The sequence below is a fragment of the Acinonyx jubatus genome, chromosome E4 (assembly GCF_027475565.1).
Source record: "Acinonyx jubatus isolate Ajub_Pintada_27869175 chromosome E4, VMU_Ajub_asm_v1.0, whole genome shotgun sequence".
NCBI classification, from domain to species: domain Eukaryota; kingdom Metazoa; phylum Chordata; class Mammalia; order Carnivora; family Felidae; genus Acinonyx; species Acinonyx jubatus.
Window position 1 is genome coordinate 24,903,839 of NC_069395.1, and position 14,871 is coordinate 24,918,709.

General features: G+C 46.1%; 2 protein-coding genes across 5 annotated transcripts in view; both read left to right on the forward strand.

The window, feature by feature from the left end:
- Positions 1–5,840, forward strand: part of SLC26A9 (solute carrier family 26 member 9) — a 28,292-nt gene extending 22,452 nt beyond the window's left edge. For both annotated transcript variants that reach the window (XM_015069907.3, XM_053209264.1), the window contains 3 exons: positions 573–718; positions 2,176–2,247; positions 3,653–5,840. In XM_015069907.3, the coding sequence (XP_014925393.3) occupies positions 573–718; positions 2,176–2,247; positions 3,653–3,700 (266 nt within the window). In that variant the 3' untranslated portion in view covers positions 3,701–5,840. The remainder of the gene's footprint in view (positions 1–572; positions 719–2,175; positions 2,248–3,652) is intronic.
- Positions 5,841–10,338: 4,498 nt separating this feature from the next.
- Positions 10,339–14,871, forward strand: part of PM20D1 (peptidase M20 domain containing 1) — a 44,985-nt gene continuing 40,452 nt past the window's right edge. For 2 of the 3 annotated variants that reach the window (XM_053209621.1, XM_015069956.3), the window contains exon 1: positions 10,341–10,582. In XM_053209621.1, coding sequence (XP_053065596.1) covers positions 10,414–10,582 — 169 coding nt within the window. In that variant the 5' untranslated portion in view covers positions 10,341–10,413. Of the gene's footprint in view, positions 10,583–14,871 lie in introns of all 3 variants that reach the window. The other variant, XM_053209622.1, reaches the window with a different exon arrangement.

The window sequence follows — 14,871 nt, forward strand, 5'->3', positions numbered from 1 at the left end:
CCTCCTGCAGAAAGTCAGAACCCTTCTGGAGGCCTCCCCAACTTCAGAATTGGCCTGAGCAGGTCCCGAGCCCTGTTGAACCTGCTCAGAAAGAGAATCTGCAATGGCAGTTAGAGTCAGTGGGCAATCCCCACCACCCTCACTGGACACTCCTCAGGAAGTCATCTCTAGGATTTGGCAAAAGTAAGGGCTCTGCCACACACTGGAGGTTCCAGGATAGGTCCAGAGAAACAAGAGGAAGAATGAACCATCCAGGCAGACAAGTGGCAGCAGCCTCCGCCACGACACTTTAGCCTCTCCCTCTCAATTGCCACAAAGTACCGACTCCCTGAATCAAACTGCTTCCTTCTGCCCTGGGTTGGAAGGTTCAGCATCCTCAAGCTCATGTTGCCCTCTGCTGTCCAGCACTGATATTGCAAGACCCATGCCTTGGCCTGGCCTTTGGATGACGCAAAGAACACAACCCACAGTCCTCTCTCTCCTTCCCTCCCCCCCGCCTCACCATCCTTCCTTCATCCCCAGCTCCAAACCACAAGGCTGTTATCTTTCTGAAGGCCTTTTCCTCCTTCCAGCCCAGGTGTACAACGACATCAGCCATGGAGGTGTCTTTGAAGATGGGTGTCTAGAGCGCAATCACGTCTTTCCCAGTATACATGATGCTGTCCTCTTCGCCCAGGCAACTGCCAGAGAAGTGGCCCCAGGACGTGACTTCCAAGGGGTAAGGTCCCTTGGGAATCCTAGGCCCCAGGGCACTGAAATGGCGGGACTAGGGGCGTTAGAAAGAACACAGGAGAAGGTTTGAGTTCCAACACCGAGTCTGTCATCTGACTTTTCTGAAACTGCCATTTCAGAGTTCCTTTTCTGTAGAACAAGCACCCTAAATTAACATTAGCTACCTCACAGGGCTTTTCTTTTGCTTCTGTTTTAGCATTAACTGATAAGTAGGCCTATTCTGTCACTTGAAAGCACTTTGTATACTGTAAACCCTTTTATTAATATTAATTTCCAAATACCCTAGGCATAGTAGGTTATGCCCAGTCTGCTGGCACTGTTCACCCGCCCTCCTCCTTCAGTCTTTCTAGAAGAGGCTTTGGGCAAGGGAAGGGAGTAAGCCTGCCCGTTTTAATTTAGCAGAGCTTAGAGATTTCAGACTGGTGATGGATAAAGAGACTGGATCCAAGTTTTGTCTCAGTTTCTTGACATTTAATTTACTAGCTCACTAGATGGTATGCAAATGAGCCACAAATAACACTGTTTAGGACTCCTGAAAGCTGTGGAAGCAGAAAAGCTCCACCCCATGGAGGGGGGGGGGCCCTGCCTTGGCGTCTCCAGCCGCCCCCACCCCCACTCCCAGAGCCTCTTTCGGTTCAGCCCCTGCCCTTGGCCTCCCAAGACTGTGTGCCCCAGCCTTCTTTATATATGAAACCTCCTCCCACCCTCAGGGGGTCATAAGAAAGGTTTTACTGGTCCTCGAGCGACCATTTGCCCTCTGCTCTAAGAGACCGATGAAGGTGAAGCCATCTGTTCTAAGTGCTGTAAGACTGCCCGCCCAGGAAAACACAAGGGCCCTGGTGTCCGCCCTCCATGCTTAGGGAGAACAACTGTGTGGGAACAGGCTTTCTGGTTTCACAAGCCTTGTCCACAGAGCAAAAAGAGCGAGATTCTGGAAGAATCCTCGCCATTTGTTATTGCACAAATAACGTCCAGTTATTACGGTTATACATTCAAAATAATTTTTAGATACAGAAAATATTTATATTTGCATGTTACAAAACATATTCATATATATATATTACACACACACACACACACACCCCTTTTCAACAGCAAGGTGATGTAGAAAGCCCACAAAGTGAGTTTAATTATCCTACTTTTACAGATGAGGAAACATTTCCAGAGAATGTCAAGCAGCTAGCCAATCTTCCTCGTAAGCTAGGCCAACCTCCCCTGCCTCTAAGATGCCCACAGGGAGGGCAGACCCTGACACATGCCTCTGCTGAAAGGGGGAAGGCCACCCCGTGCTACATTTTGTGAGGCAGATGGGGGAGGGGAGGGAAGAAGCAACAGGGCGACTCATGTGGCAGAAAACACGGCGCCTACCCGGAGGCTGCCATTTGCACCGCGCTGTGTCACTCGGTCATGGGGCTCATTCTCCTCTCGTCTCCCCCCTTCCAGGCTTCCGTGGACCCTGAGCTGTCCTTATATGATTCAGAAGAGGACAGCCCCAGCTACTGGGACTTAGAGCAGGTGAGCTGAGGGGCACGGGCAACCGGGAGGCCGGGACTGGGAAGGAGACCCTCACGAACCCAAAGGGTTCACTGGGCTCTCTCACCTCCAAGCCAGAGCAGCCCCCTTGAAGGCAACATTTCTCTCACCTCTCTTATCACAGCAGATCCTAATGCTTCCCACTCCCTGAAAAGCATCACTGGGGGAGGGAGAGGCACTGGAGGAAAGTCTCGAGAACGAACATCCATAACACACACGATCTTGGACAGGCCACATAACACACGGGGTCCCAGTTTTCTATCATTGCAAAGTAGGGGGCATATAGGTGGTACCTGCCCCCTCGACCTCACAGGATTGGCGGGGGATTCGTGTGTCCTTCATTAATCAGCAGATATGTAATGACCGTGGGCTTGACACAGTTCCAGGGTGGGCAGACAGCAGTGAACCAAACAAAGACCTTAGGAAACCTTAGGAAACTTAGATTGGGGTGGGGCCAGATGAATTCAAGGGGTACAAGTATTACTGCCCTTAAGCACTGAGGGCTGTGCACATGTGAACTGTTACTGCCGCCCCAGGGCCCTGTCATCCTGACAAAGTAGGCCAACGCCCTAAATTAAAAGAAACCCAGATGTCTAGTTGAGAGAAGTCTGGCTTTGGGCTTACTAGAAATCACATCTCACTTTGTACCTCTTCGCACCCCTTTTGGGCTTGAGTTCCACGTCCCCTGGACATGTCTCTGGGAGCACTGATGGCATGGGGAGACATTAGGAAATAGAGACAGACTGATCTCTGTGCCCCTGTGGAATTTCCAGCACATTCCAAAAGCCTGGGATAGGCCCCCAAATAGCTTATCAGAGCAAGAAAGGACTTTAGAACGGTCTCATCTCCACCGTCATTTCACTTAACAATGAAAGCGAAGCCAAAAAGGACTGTGACACATGGAGGTCACAGAGCACGCCAGAGGTGATTCAAAGTAGATTCCAAGTGGGGCGCCTGGGCGGCTCAGTCGGTTAAGCACCCGACTTTGGCTCAGGTCATGATCTCACGGTCCGTGAGTTCGCGCCCCGCATCGGGCTCTGTGCTGATGGCTCAGAGCCTGGAGCCTGCTTCCGATTCTGTGTCTCCTTCTCTCTCTACCCCTCCCCCATTCACGCTTTGTATGTCTCTGAAAAATGAATAAACCTTAAAAAAAAAAAAAAAAGTAGATTCCAAGCATCTTCTCTTGTCACCTCTGTACCAGTTCACCTCTTGGGCTTCCCCCGCCCCTCCCTTGTTCACACACACACACACTCACACTCACACACACTTACTCATGAAGCTCTCTCTGGCCAGGGGCTCACAGGGTCACCTCGTGGTTGCAGCCATTGTGAACTCAATAGGTCTAATGCTCTCCCTTCCCCTCCCCTGTCCTTCCGTGGTCCCACAGGAAATGTTCGGGAGTATGTTTCATGCAGAGACCCTGACTGCCCTGTGAGGGCCCAGCCAGCCCCCACACTGCCTCCAGAGTGCGTGGCATCTGGGACTCCAAGAAGGAAGAGCCTGGGGTCACAAAGAGTGACCGGTAGAGGAGAATACGTCCACCAGGACCTGAGCTCCTCCCTCCCCTCCCCCTCCTCCTCCTCTCTCCCTCCCCTGCCCCCCTCCTGGCATCTCTGGAGTCAGCCAATCTCAACAGGAAGGAGAGCCACCTCTTCACCCTCCTGCTGACTCTCAGGGCCCTGGCCGGAAGGAGAAAGTCTCCTGCTCACCTTACCGCACCCACCCATGCCCTGCCCAAGGCAACTGATGGAGAACCCCCCCACCCCGACTGCCGACTTCTAAGAGTGAGCCAAGAACAGAAGGGAAAGTACGACCCTGCTGACCTAGGGTGCAAAAGCCCTCGGGTCTGCACAGCTTGGTGTCAGATGGTGTCGAGCTGTCACGAGACACGGAGCTGAACTTGCTTAGGACTCTGAGGCTTGTCCCCTCCAGCTGCCCCAGCTCTGTCCCTGGAGGTTCTGCACTCCTGGGACCACGTGCTCCCTACAGCCCGGAATCTCCATCTTCATCACTGCGTCCCCTTCCTCCTCATCTCACTGAAGGAGATGAGGAGTAGGAGCTCCACTGCTATTCAGCACTTCAGACTCGAGGCTGGGGGTTGGCCCCCTCAGGGCCACCAGAGCTACCTCTCCAGGGACAGCCCACCAATGTAGCTGCCCCAGCCTCTGAAACATGATCACTTCCCGTGCCTTCAGGGCTGGTTCCCTTCCACTTGAGGCTGGGTAGGAATCTACAAAGGACAGGGTGGGTAGCTACCAGAATCCTCTGGCAACATAGTAACAGGTACCAGTTGTTCTGTATAAGTACTTTTTGGAATCCTTCTCTGTACAGAGACTGGAGGGGGAGGGGTGCTAGTGCCAACCCAGGGCCCACTGGTGGGACCTGAGCCCTGACGGTCCCCCTGACTTCAGAAATGCCTCCCCCTGCTTAGGAAGTTTGCCTTGTGCTTTTTTTCACTTGGCAAAGAGCCAAAGATTTTAACTCTCCCTTCTCAGCTTGGGGCCTGAAGCCTTCAGCCAGGCAAGGGAGGAAGCTCCCCAAGGGCCAGCCACATCACCCCACTGGGTGCAGAATGTGGCAAAGGGCTGATCCAGATTGGGTCTTCCTCCGCGGGGTCCCTTAATAAACTCAGGACCGGAGGTCAGCCTCTTCTAGGGCAGATGAGAAGAGGGGTACATTTTCCATGTATGTGAGGAGGTCATAGAGGAACCTGACTGTTGACTTGAAAATAAATAGATTGCACGTGCAAGTGTCTGGGGAAATTTCCATGGAAGTGCACAGAAAACCTTTCGGCCTTCTCCCCACTGCTTCTCTCAAGCTCCTTCAACTCAATGACCCTGCCCAACAGGTTGGGCTGGCCCAGCCTGAAAAAAACTTCCCAATTCCTAACTTCAGCCTGACCTGTGTTGTGTGTCTGTGTGTTGAGTGAGCCGGTCAGCTAGCGAGTCTTTTTAGAGTTAAAGGAGAAGGTGCTGGCAAAGAGCCAACAGATTCTTGGCCTTCAAGCACTGCTTCTCTGTGATTTCATTATGCCATCTGGCTGCCAATGGAACTCAAAATTTGGAAGGCGGAAGACAATGTTATCTGGGATTCACCGTGCCCAGCACCCGAAGTGCCAAATTCCAGGAGGACAAGAATTTTAGCCAATGACAACTCACCCTCCCCTACTCCACCTCCTTCAAAGTCCAACTGGGGCCCAGGAGGTGGGGGAAGGTCACAGAGCCTCCAGACACCCCAAGTAGAGGGGTCCTTTGAACCAAGTGTCTAGACGGTGGAGGTAAAATTGGAAACACATGGGGGAGAGGGAGACATTGAAGAAAACTTCACCGTTGGAATACTTTGAAAAGAACACAAGCAAATTCAAACAGACCACTCTCTGGACACGAGTGAGGCAGAAAAGGAGGGCAAGGTGATGAAATAATCCAGAATTTCAATACTTTTGAATGTTCTTAGTGATACTGACTTGTGATGATGGGGTTCCCAGGGAAGACCGGGGACTCGAGATGTTTGTGTAATTTATTTAATTTAAACAGCATTCTCCTTTTGTTCATTTTGGTAATAAAGTGGTTTTGAAATGTGAATAAATGCACGTGTTTGGATGGCTTTACAGCAAGGCAAAGCAAATCACCTCCAGAGAAAGCTGACCTTGCTTTGAACTGTCCTAGAGGGAAACAAGGAGCTAAGACAAATCCACCAACACGATGGAAGATTTCAGTACATTTCTCTCACTGTTGATAAATCATACGGATTAAAAAAAAAAAGCGTGGTATGACAGAGTTAAACAGCAAAGTAAACAATCTTGATTTAATGGACATGTATTGAATGGTGCACACAATTAAAATGTATATTTCTTAAGTACACATGAAGTACTTACAAAAGTTGATCATAGTCTAGGCTTTAAAGCATTTTTCAGCAATTTCAAAGAATAAGTATCCTTCCACAGTCTCTAACCACAATGCATTGAAGTTAAAAATCAATTACAAAAGATAACTTGCACCAAAAAATACACATTTAGAATTTTAAAAAATACTTCTTAATAACTCAGAGTCAAAAAAGAGATAATATGGAAAGTTAAAAACACTCAGACTTAAAAAATAATGAAATGCTACGTACCAAAACTATGCAAGGAGCACCTGGCTGGCTGGGTCGGTAGAACATGCAACTCTTGATCTCCGAGTTGCGGGTTCAAGCCCCACGTTGGGCATGGAGATTACTTAAAAATAATAAATCTTTAAAAAAAAAAAAAACCTGCTGGGAATAGTGCTTTGAAAAAAATGTATAGTCTTTAATGTTTCCACTAGAAAAGAAAAAAGATGGGGCACCTGGCTGGCTCAGTCGGTGGAGCGTATGATTGTTGATCACCGGACTGTCGGTTGGAGCCACACTTTGGGTGCAGCGCTTACTTAAAAATAAAACCTTTAAAAAAGAAAAGAAAAGAAAAAAGATGAAAATTAGTGAACCAGATGTTCAACCATGGTAGTTAGAAAAAGAAAACCGATTCAAAGAAAGCAAAGGGGAAAAGATAGTAACAATGGTATAGCTAACATTTCTTGAGTGGTTACTATAAGCTATGCACTCCTCCAAGTACATACTAATTCTCCAAGCACATACTCACTCATGGATGAGGAAACTGAGAGTCAGAAAGGTTAAGTAAGTTTCCCACTCAACACAACTCCATGAACATGAAGGAGCTTAAGATTTCAACCCAAGCAATCGGGCTCCAGAGCTTAAATTCTTAACTACTACAACGTCGAAAACTTAGGGAAATGAATAAATCACTAATAAAATATGATGTACCAAAGTGGACTCAAAAAAACAAACAAACAAAAAAAGATTGGAGGAGGGTCACTCCTTTAATAGTTTAAATTTAGTAGAAATACACATCTCTCTCTCTCTCTCTCTCAGTACAAATAACCCCAAAGGTAGACAGGCAAGAGCTTGTCTAGTGGTTCCACGAGGCTCCCCAGGGACTAAGGCTACTTCCAGCTCATCTCTCTGCCCTCCCTTGGTATAGAACTCACCATCATGGCCCAACATGGTTGCTAGAACCAGGGTCATCACATCTGAGCAGGGAGGGAGGGATTTATAAAGAGCGTGTCCATAAAAACAATTCCTTGAATCACATGCAACACTTCTGCTTCTCTTCCATTCTCCAGACGCAGTCACATGGGGAAATCCAGCTGCAAGGGCCTGGGAAATGTGGTCTTTCAGCTGGATATCAATACACTGAGCTAAAACTCAGGATTCTTGTTAGAAAAAAAGGAGAATGGATGTTGGGGGCGGTTAGAAATCTCTACTATATTCTCTAATTAGATATCTGAGGCTACTATACCCTTGATATCAAATCCACAAAAGGACATTATAAAAAAGAAAAACTATAGCCCAATCCAATTCATAAACAGAATTGCAAGAATCCAGTAGGGATTTATCTGAGTAGGATTTATCCCAGGAGTGTCAGAGTGGTTTACATTTTTAAAATTTATTAATGTGACTCACTATATTAACAGACTAAGGGAGAAACATGTTCTACCTGATATGGAGACATATTTTAAAGCGATAGTAATTAAGATAGTCATATTAGCATAGAAATAAACAAGCAACCAATACAAAAAAAAAAAAATTGGAAGCCCAATTACAGGACCATTCATTCATAGTAAATGACAGAGTCAGCACTACAGATCTTTGAGGAAAGGATAGACTATTTAATGACTGGTTCTGGGAAAATTGGTTATCTAATTGGAAAAATAAAGTAAAATTAGACCCTGACGTTATACTATTTACAAAAAGTCAATTCCAGACAGATTAAGAACTTTACGCTAAAAGGTAAAAGTTTAAACCTTTAAAAAGATAACATATTAAGACATGTTTATGACTTTGAAATACAGACTTATTATATAAGAGAACAAAAAGTACTACTGATTTAAAACACTAACAAATTCTGGGAATGCAAGCTGGTGCAGTCACTCTGGAAAACAGTGTGGAGGTTCCTCAAAAAGCTAAAAATAGAACTGCCCTACGACCCAGCAATTGCACTACTAGGTATTTATCCAAGCGATACAGGTGGGCTGTTTCGAAGGGACCCATGCATCCCCGTGTTTATAGCAGCACTATCGACAATAGCCAAAGTATGGAAAGAGCCCAAATGTCCATTGACAGATGAATGGATAAAGAAGATGTGGTATATATATACAATGGAATATTTTTTTCTATATACAATGGAATATTACTTGGAAATCAAGAAGAATGAAACCTTGCCGTTTGCAACTACGTGGATGGACCTGGAGGATATTATGCTAAGTGAAATTAGTCAGAGAAAGACAAATATCATATGACTTCACTCATATGAGGTCTTTAAGAGACAAAACAGATGAACATAAGGGAAGGGAAACAAAAATCATATAAAAACAGGGAGGGGGACAAAACAGAAGAGACTCATAAATATGGAGAACAAAATGAGGGTCACTGGAGGGGTTGTGGGAGGGGGGATGGGCTAAACAGGTAAGGGGCATTAAGGAATCTACTTCTGAAATCATTGTTTCACTATATGCTAATTTGGATGTAAATTTGAAAAAATAAAAAATAAAAAATATTCTGCCAATGTTCACACTTATAAAAACTCATTTCAACTCAGGGCGTCTGGGTGGTTCAGTTGATTTAAGTATACGTCTCTTGATTTTGGCTCAGGTCATGATCTCCCAGTTTGTAGGATCAAGTCCCATGTTGGACTCCTTGCTGAGCACGGATCCTGCTTGGGATTCTCTCTCTTTTTCCATCTGTCCCTCTCTCACACGCACTCTCTCGCTCTCAAAAAACTAAATGAATAAAATAACTCATTTCAACTCTACTTTTAATGTTCTATCTTAGGCTGGGTGGTGAATACAGAAATGTTCATTGTATTACTCTTTTTTTTTTAATTTTTTTAAATGCTTATTTATTTTTTAGAGAATGAGATACAGAGCAGGAGCAGGGGAGGGGCAGAGAGAGAGGGAGACACAGAATCAGAAGCAGACTCCAGGCTCTGAGCTGTCAGCACAGAGCCCCATGCAGGGCTCGAACCCACGAACAATGAGATCATGACCTGAGCCGAAGTGGGGCTCTCAACTGACTGAGCCACCCAGGCGCCCTACATTATATTACTCTTTACACCTTTCTGTATGAGTGACATGTTTCATAATACTGGTTTGGTTTTTTTTAAGTTTATTTATTTATTTTGAGAGAGACAGATCGCCAGCTGAGCCGGGAGGGGCAGAGAGAGAGGGAGGGAGGGAGAATCCCAAGAAGGTCCTCAGGTGTGAGCTCAGAGCCGGACATAGGGCTGGAACTCACTAAATTGTGAGATCATGACCTGAGCCAAATCAAGAGTCCAGCACTTAACCACTGAGCCACCCAGGCACTCCCATAATACTGTTTTTAGATCGTTACTGAAAAGTAAATACATGATTGTAGTTTTTCTGGGGAGGGCCATGTTTTGTTTTGTTTTGTTTAAATAGGATTACTGAAAGGGGCAAAGTACTCCCTCTCTGAGCTTTGCCAAACACCAGGAGTGTGAATTTGTAGCTTTGGTCATGAGTAACTATGCAGCCCTACTATTGATTTTTTTCCCAGAAAATTCTAAAATATGTGACTGGTGGCAGATCAAATTGTATCAAGGGATCTGAAAGGAATGGTTTCTTCTGGTTCCAATAAGTAAAGAAAGCCAGGGGCCCCGCAGAGCTCCAACACAGAATCTGGGGGGATGGTAATCAAGTCCTGAATTTCAGAAGTGAGAAGCAGATTAAGATCTGGTACGCTTTGTTCATTTTATTTTACCTTTTCGCCCTTCAGTTTGACTTCTCATAGAGTGACCAGGGATTTCTGAGTATCTCAAAGCAGATCAAGCGCAGATAAGCCCTGACGTTTACCCGGAGCCCTCACCTCTACCCTACTTTTGCCTGTCCCAGGCGAAGAAACCACAACTCCCAAAAGACCCTGCGGCTCTGGGCGGAGCCTTCCCGTGAATTGGTGTTCCGTAGCCCCAGGCAAGCGGCGATTGGTCAGGTCTGGGAATAGGGTGGGGCTAAGGCAGCTGTGGTAATTGGAGCGGTGACTGGACGACCTACGCGGGCTAGTCGTTCAGGTCCAAACTCCAGCTGCAGACTGGAGAGAGGCATGGCTCCGCAGTGTGTTTGCGTGCTGGCCCTGGCGGCTGTGCTGCTGCTGGGTATCTCCACAATGTCCAGATCGAAGGGCCTGGGGGGCCAGAAGCATCAGAGGGCGTCGCAAATCCCTTCTCAGTTCAGCCAAGGCGAGCGCGTTGCGATGAAGGAAGCGCTGAAAGGTGAGCCTGGGCCTCTTCGCCCACCTATGCTCAGATACAGGTCCCTCTCTCCTTGGGCCAACCTGTGCCTCCCCACTTCTACGGCACTGGGTCCGCCATTGGAACTGGAGTTCCGCCACACGCCCCAAGCCAACCCTAGCCCGCGTCCCAGCACCTCGTCCCCAGACTTGCCCATGACACTCTTGCCCCAGACCTGGCTTCTGCGGACTCTGGTGTTCCCTGCCTAGCCTGGAACCTTTCTTAGCTCCACCCTCGTCCCTGTGGCCTTGGCCTTCACCCTGGCCAATACTCTCTGTCTCAGTATTGCCATAGATTTTATTGTACTTTTAACCTTCGAAAGTTTTCACTTCTGTTAAATCTCTGCAATATCTTAAGATAAGACTAAAGTATCTTAATCTTATCTACAGAGGAGGGAAATTGAAGCTTAGGTCAATTAAATGAACTTCCCCAGGGACCCCACAGCAAGGAGTGAGCACTGGATGATAACACCTATGGCTTGTAGGATCCTCCCAGCTCCAGATGACTCCAAAAAGGGGTGTAGGGTGTTCCAAACTTCCTCTCCTGATTAAAAGACGTCTTTCCCCTAGACCTCAAACCAAGGTTAAAAACTCATTTGCTTTCTCAGTCTGCATTTTCTGGGAGAAAAAAAAGGAAAGTTTCTGTTGAGTGCTAGATCCTATGGGATAATGACATCCTTCCTCACCACTGGGCTTAGCTCCAGTCTTTTCCCTTTCAATAAGTAGTGTATCAAAAGAAACTGCCTACATAAACATGTGCAGGCAGATTCAGGGACCAAAAGCTAACCCCTGTGGTTGAATATATATTGTGCATGTGCTTGAGCGATTGGCCAGGAGTCAGAGTAGAGCTTTCCCAAAGCACAGCACGAATAGTTAGTTCTCTGAAAGCCAGTGGACAGCTGCTCACCAGAGCCTCTTTACCCAGAAGAAAGCAAAAAGCTTTCTTATTTAAAGAACCCAAAGTAGAGACCTTATAGCCACATGGCTATATGGCCTACGTATACTTATATGGCATACACACACACACACACGCACACACACACAACTATATAGCCACATGCCTCCTGCTCCAACTCTGAGCACTTGAGTTCAGATTTTGAGTTTGCCTCATACAGGTTCATCTTTTTGAAACTTGACTTCTCCATCTATGTGTTGGGCTGTGATGTAGAGTTGATCCTTAGAAAAACTGATTCCAGAGGTGTGAGAAATAAGCCCACTGACCCAAAGGAGGGACACGGAGGCTTAGAGGGGAGTGAGGTGAGGCTTTAGTCAATATTCTTGCAAGAGCGGGTGTCTGATGGACAGACACACCGGGGCAGTTATGCAGGCAATTTTATCTCCTACTGCGCAACTCTCTCCACTGATTCCTCATTGGCTGAGTACTACAGAGGTTATAGCCTTACCCGGAAGTCACCTATGCCCACATAAGACAAAAAGTCTGATTGGAACAAATGTACATTCCTCGAGGTGACACAGACTTCAGTTCTTTGGTGCATGCTCATTGCCAAGCCGTGAAATGGAGGGGGGGTGGGGAAGAAGAACCAGGAAATGAAGTGTCTAAGGGTTTGGGACTCGGTGAGGGGGGGCGGTTCATACATTTTTCTAATAGGTTGTAAACCTATTGTTAATTCACAGCACAGTTTTTATTTCATATTTCTGAAAATGAATCATCTCACTTCTCACAATCCCTCTTCTAAGTGGATTCCATTTTCATTTATAGGTTATTTTGGGCACAAGGCACACATGTTTGTTTCTTTTTTTTTTCTTTTCTTTTTTTAAATTTGCACCCCAATTAGTTAGCATATAGTGAAACAATGATTTCAGGAGTAGATTCCTTAGTGCCCCTTACCCATTTAGACCATCTCCCCTCCCACAACCCGTCCTGTAACCCTCTGTTTGTTCTCCATATTTACGAGTCTCTCCTGTTTTGTCCCCCTCCCTGTTTTTATATGATTTTTGTTTCCCTTTCCTTATGTTCATCTGTTTTGTCCCTTAAAGCCCTCATATGAGTGAAGTCATATGATTTTTGTCTTTCTCTGACTGACTAATTTCACTAACCCTCCAGGTCCATCCACGTAGTTGCAAATGGCAAGATTTCATTCTTTCTGATTGCCGAGTAATACTCCACTGCATATATATACCACATCTTCTTTATCCGTTCATTTATCGATGGGCATTTGGGCTCTTTCCATACTTTAGCTATTGTCGATAGTGCTGCTATAAACATGGGGGTGCATGGGTCCCTTCGAAACAGGACACCTGTATCCCTTGGATAAATACCTAGTACTGCAATTACTGGGTCGTGAGGTAGTTCTATTTTTAGTTTTTTTGAGGAAACTCCATACTGTTTTCCAGAGTGACTGCACCAGCTCGCATTCCCACAGATGTTTGTTTCTTAAGAGGAATCTTAAGATTGCTCCCAGGATTGTTCCAAAATGTGTTTGTTTGTTTGTTTGTTTGTTTGTTTTCTACCCAGGGACCTCAAGTCCTAATCTTTTCCCTCTCTGCCTACTGAATCCTATCTTTTCTATCATATTCCCCCCCACCCCCCACCCTTCGAAAACGTGACTCCTAACTGCCATTAGGGATTGGGACGACAACCGATCTTAACTGCTTCCTGCTGAAAGGGGGGGATGACAGGGGTATGGCAGTGAGGGCAGGTTCAGAAGTCCATCCAGAGGTCCAAAATAATGGAAAAGTATTTGGAATGTCTGGGCTAGCAAAATTTTCTTATTTTTCTGATACATGCAACAGCTTATACAAATGACATACAAAAAGATTATTAGACTAACAAGCATTAATATTCCAAATGCAATGTCTCCTAGGGAGGAGGTCACACTATGGGAAGATGCATTGTAGCCATCCACAAAGTCCCTGACCTGTCTGGTCTTTTTATTTTTTTAATTTAAGTATAGCTTTTCTTCCCTCTTCCATATTTATTTGGATCTTGTGATATTGTTACTTAGAATAGTTAAGCATTTGGACTAGTTTTTGGTTCTCAACCCTCAAATCTTCCTTTGGCCATCCAATTTCCAAGGAACAACTCCATGAGGTGTATTCAATTTTACCTCAACGACAAATTGATCTTCTATATCCAGATTACTGTACGTTTAGACAACTGTTTATCTGTCCTGGAGCTAGTAACACTATAGTCCCTAATTCAGTCATAATTGTCTCTTTCTAGCAAGGGAGTGGGGCTCTCTGGCATTATCAAAAAAAATGTGAAAAAAAAAGTCTCCCCATATGCACCCCGGTGGCTGAGAGAAACGTTTCGACAGAAGTTTTCTGGAGACACTGTAATATGCCGTGTTTGGACGGCTGTGGCCGGGAGTGGAAAGGAGGGACACAAAAGGTGATTCCAGTGTCAAGAAGGAAATCAACAGGTTTTCCTTCTGCTTCCACAGTTACCCAAGGCTCTGGATTTCCAACAGTTGGTTCAAAAGGAGCCACCGTGAAGAACCCCAGGCCCATCAGTCTCTTTCAGGGACACTGGTTATCTGAGCCCTTGCAGACTGAGGTCCCAAAGGGCATTCAGATTTTCCAGTGAATGTCTCCACACAAGGGGCATGGCTTATGGGGTTTCGACTTCTGTTGTCCCCTCTGACATTCTTGTTTCCGGTGCCGTGATCGGCCACATAAATGGCACTTGGTGCCAGAACCTAGGGATGTCTAATCTGACCTATTGCATAAGGCCACGACTATGGCCTTAGATTTTTTTTAAGCCTCCTTTCTTGCTCCTTATTCTCCTCTCTATCTCAGTTGTAATATGCCCAATTGGTAGCTCGTAAGAGCTTCTCCAGGGTCCCTTCTGGGCCAACAGCCAATTTTTGCAGCTTCCTTCAAATACCTGGGGCCGATTGAGTGACAAATTTGTCCTTTAGAATCGTCTCAGCTTCGGGGGGTATCAGGGAGATAGCCGTATATTTAACTTTAACCTTTCCAGGAAGGCCACCAGGCTGTCATCCTGTGTCTGTAAAATGGTGGCTAACTTAGCATAATTTAAGGGTTTAACCTTAGATTTCCTTACCCACAAAGCTTGGAAGTGGCAGCAATACCCTTCTCCAATGGGACTATCATAGTCCCAGTTAGGGTCTTGGGGCAGAACTGCCTGAACCCCAGTAGGGAACTGGGAGTCCCTATAGGACCTCCAGTCCTGTGAGAATTAAGGAGTTGCTCATCCCCATATCTCTCGGCTGCTGCCAAAACATCACGCTTTTCTGTCTCGTGAAGAGTCTAAATCAATAAAAGCATTGTATCTTTCCGAGTCAACTC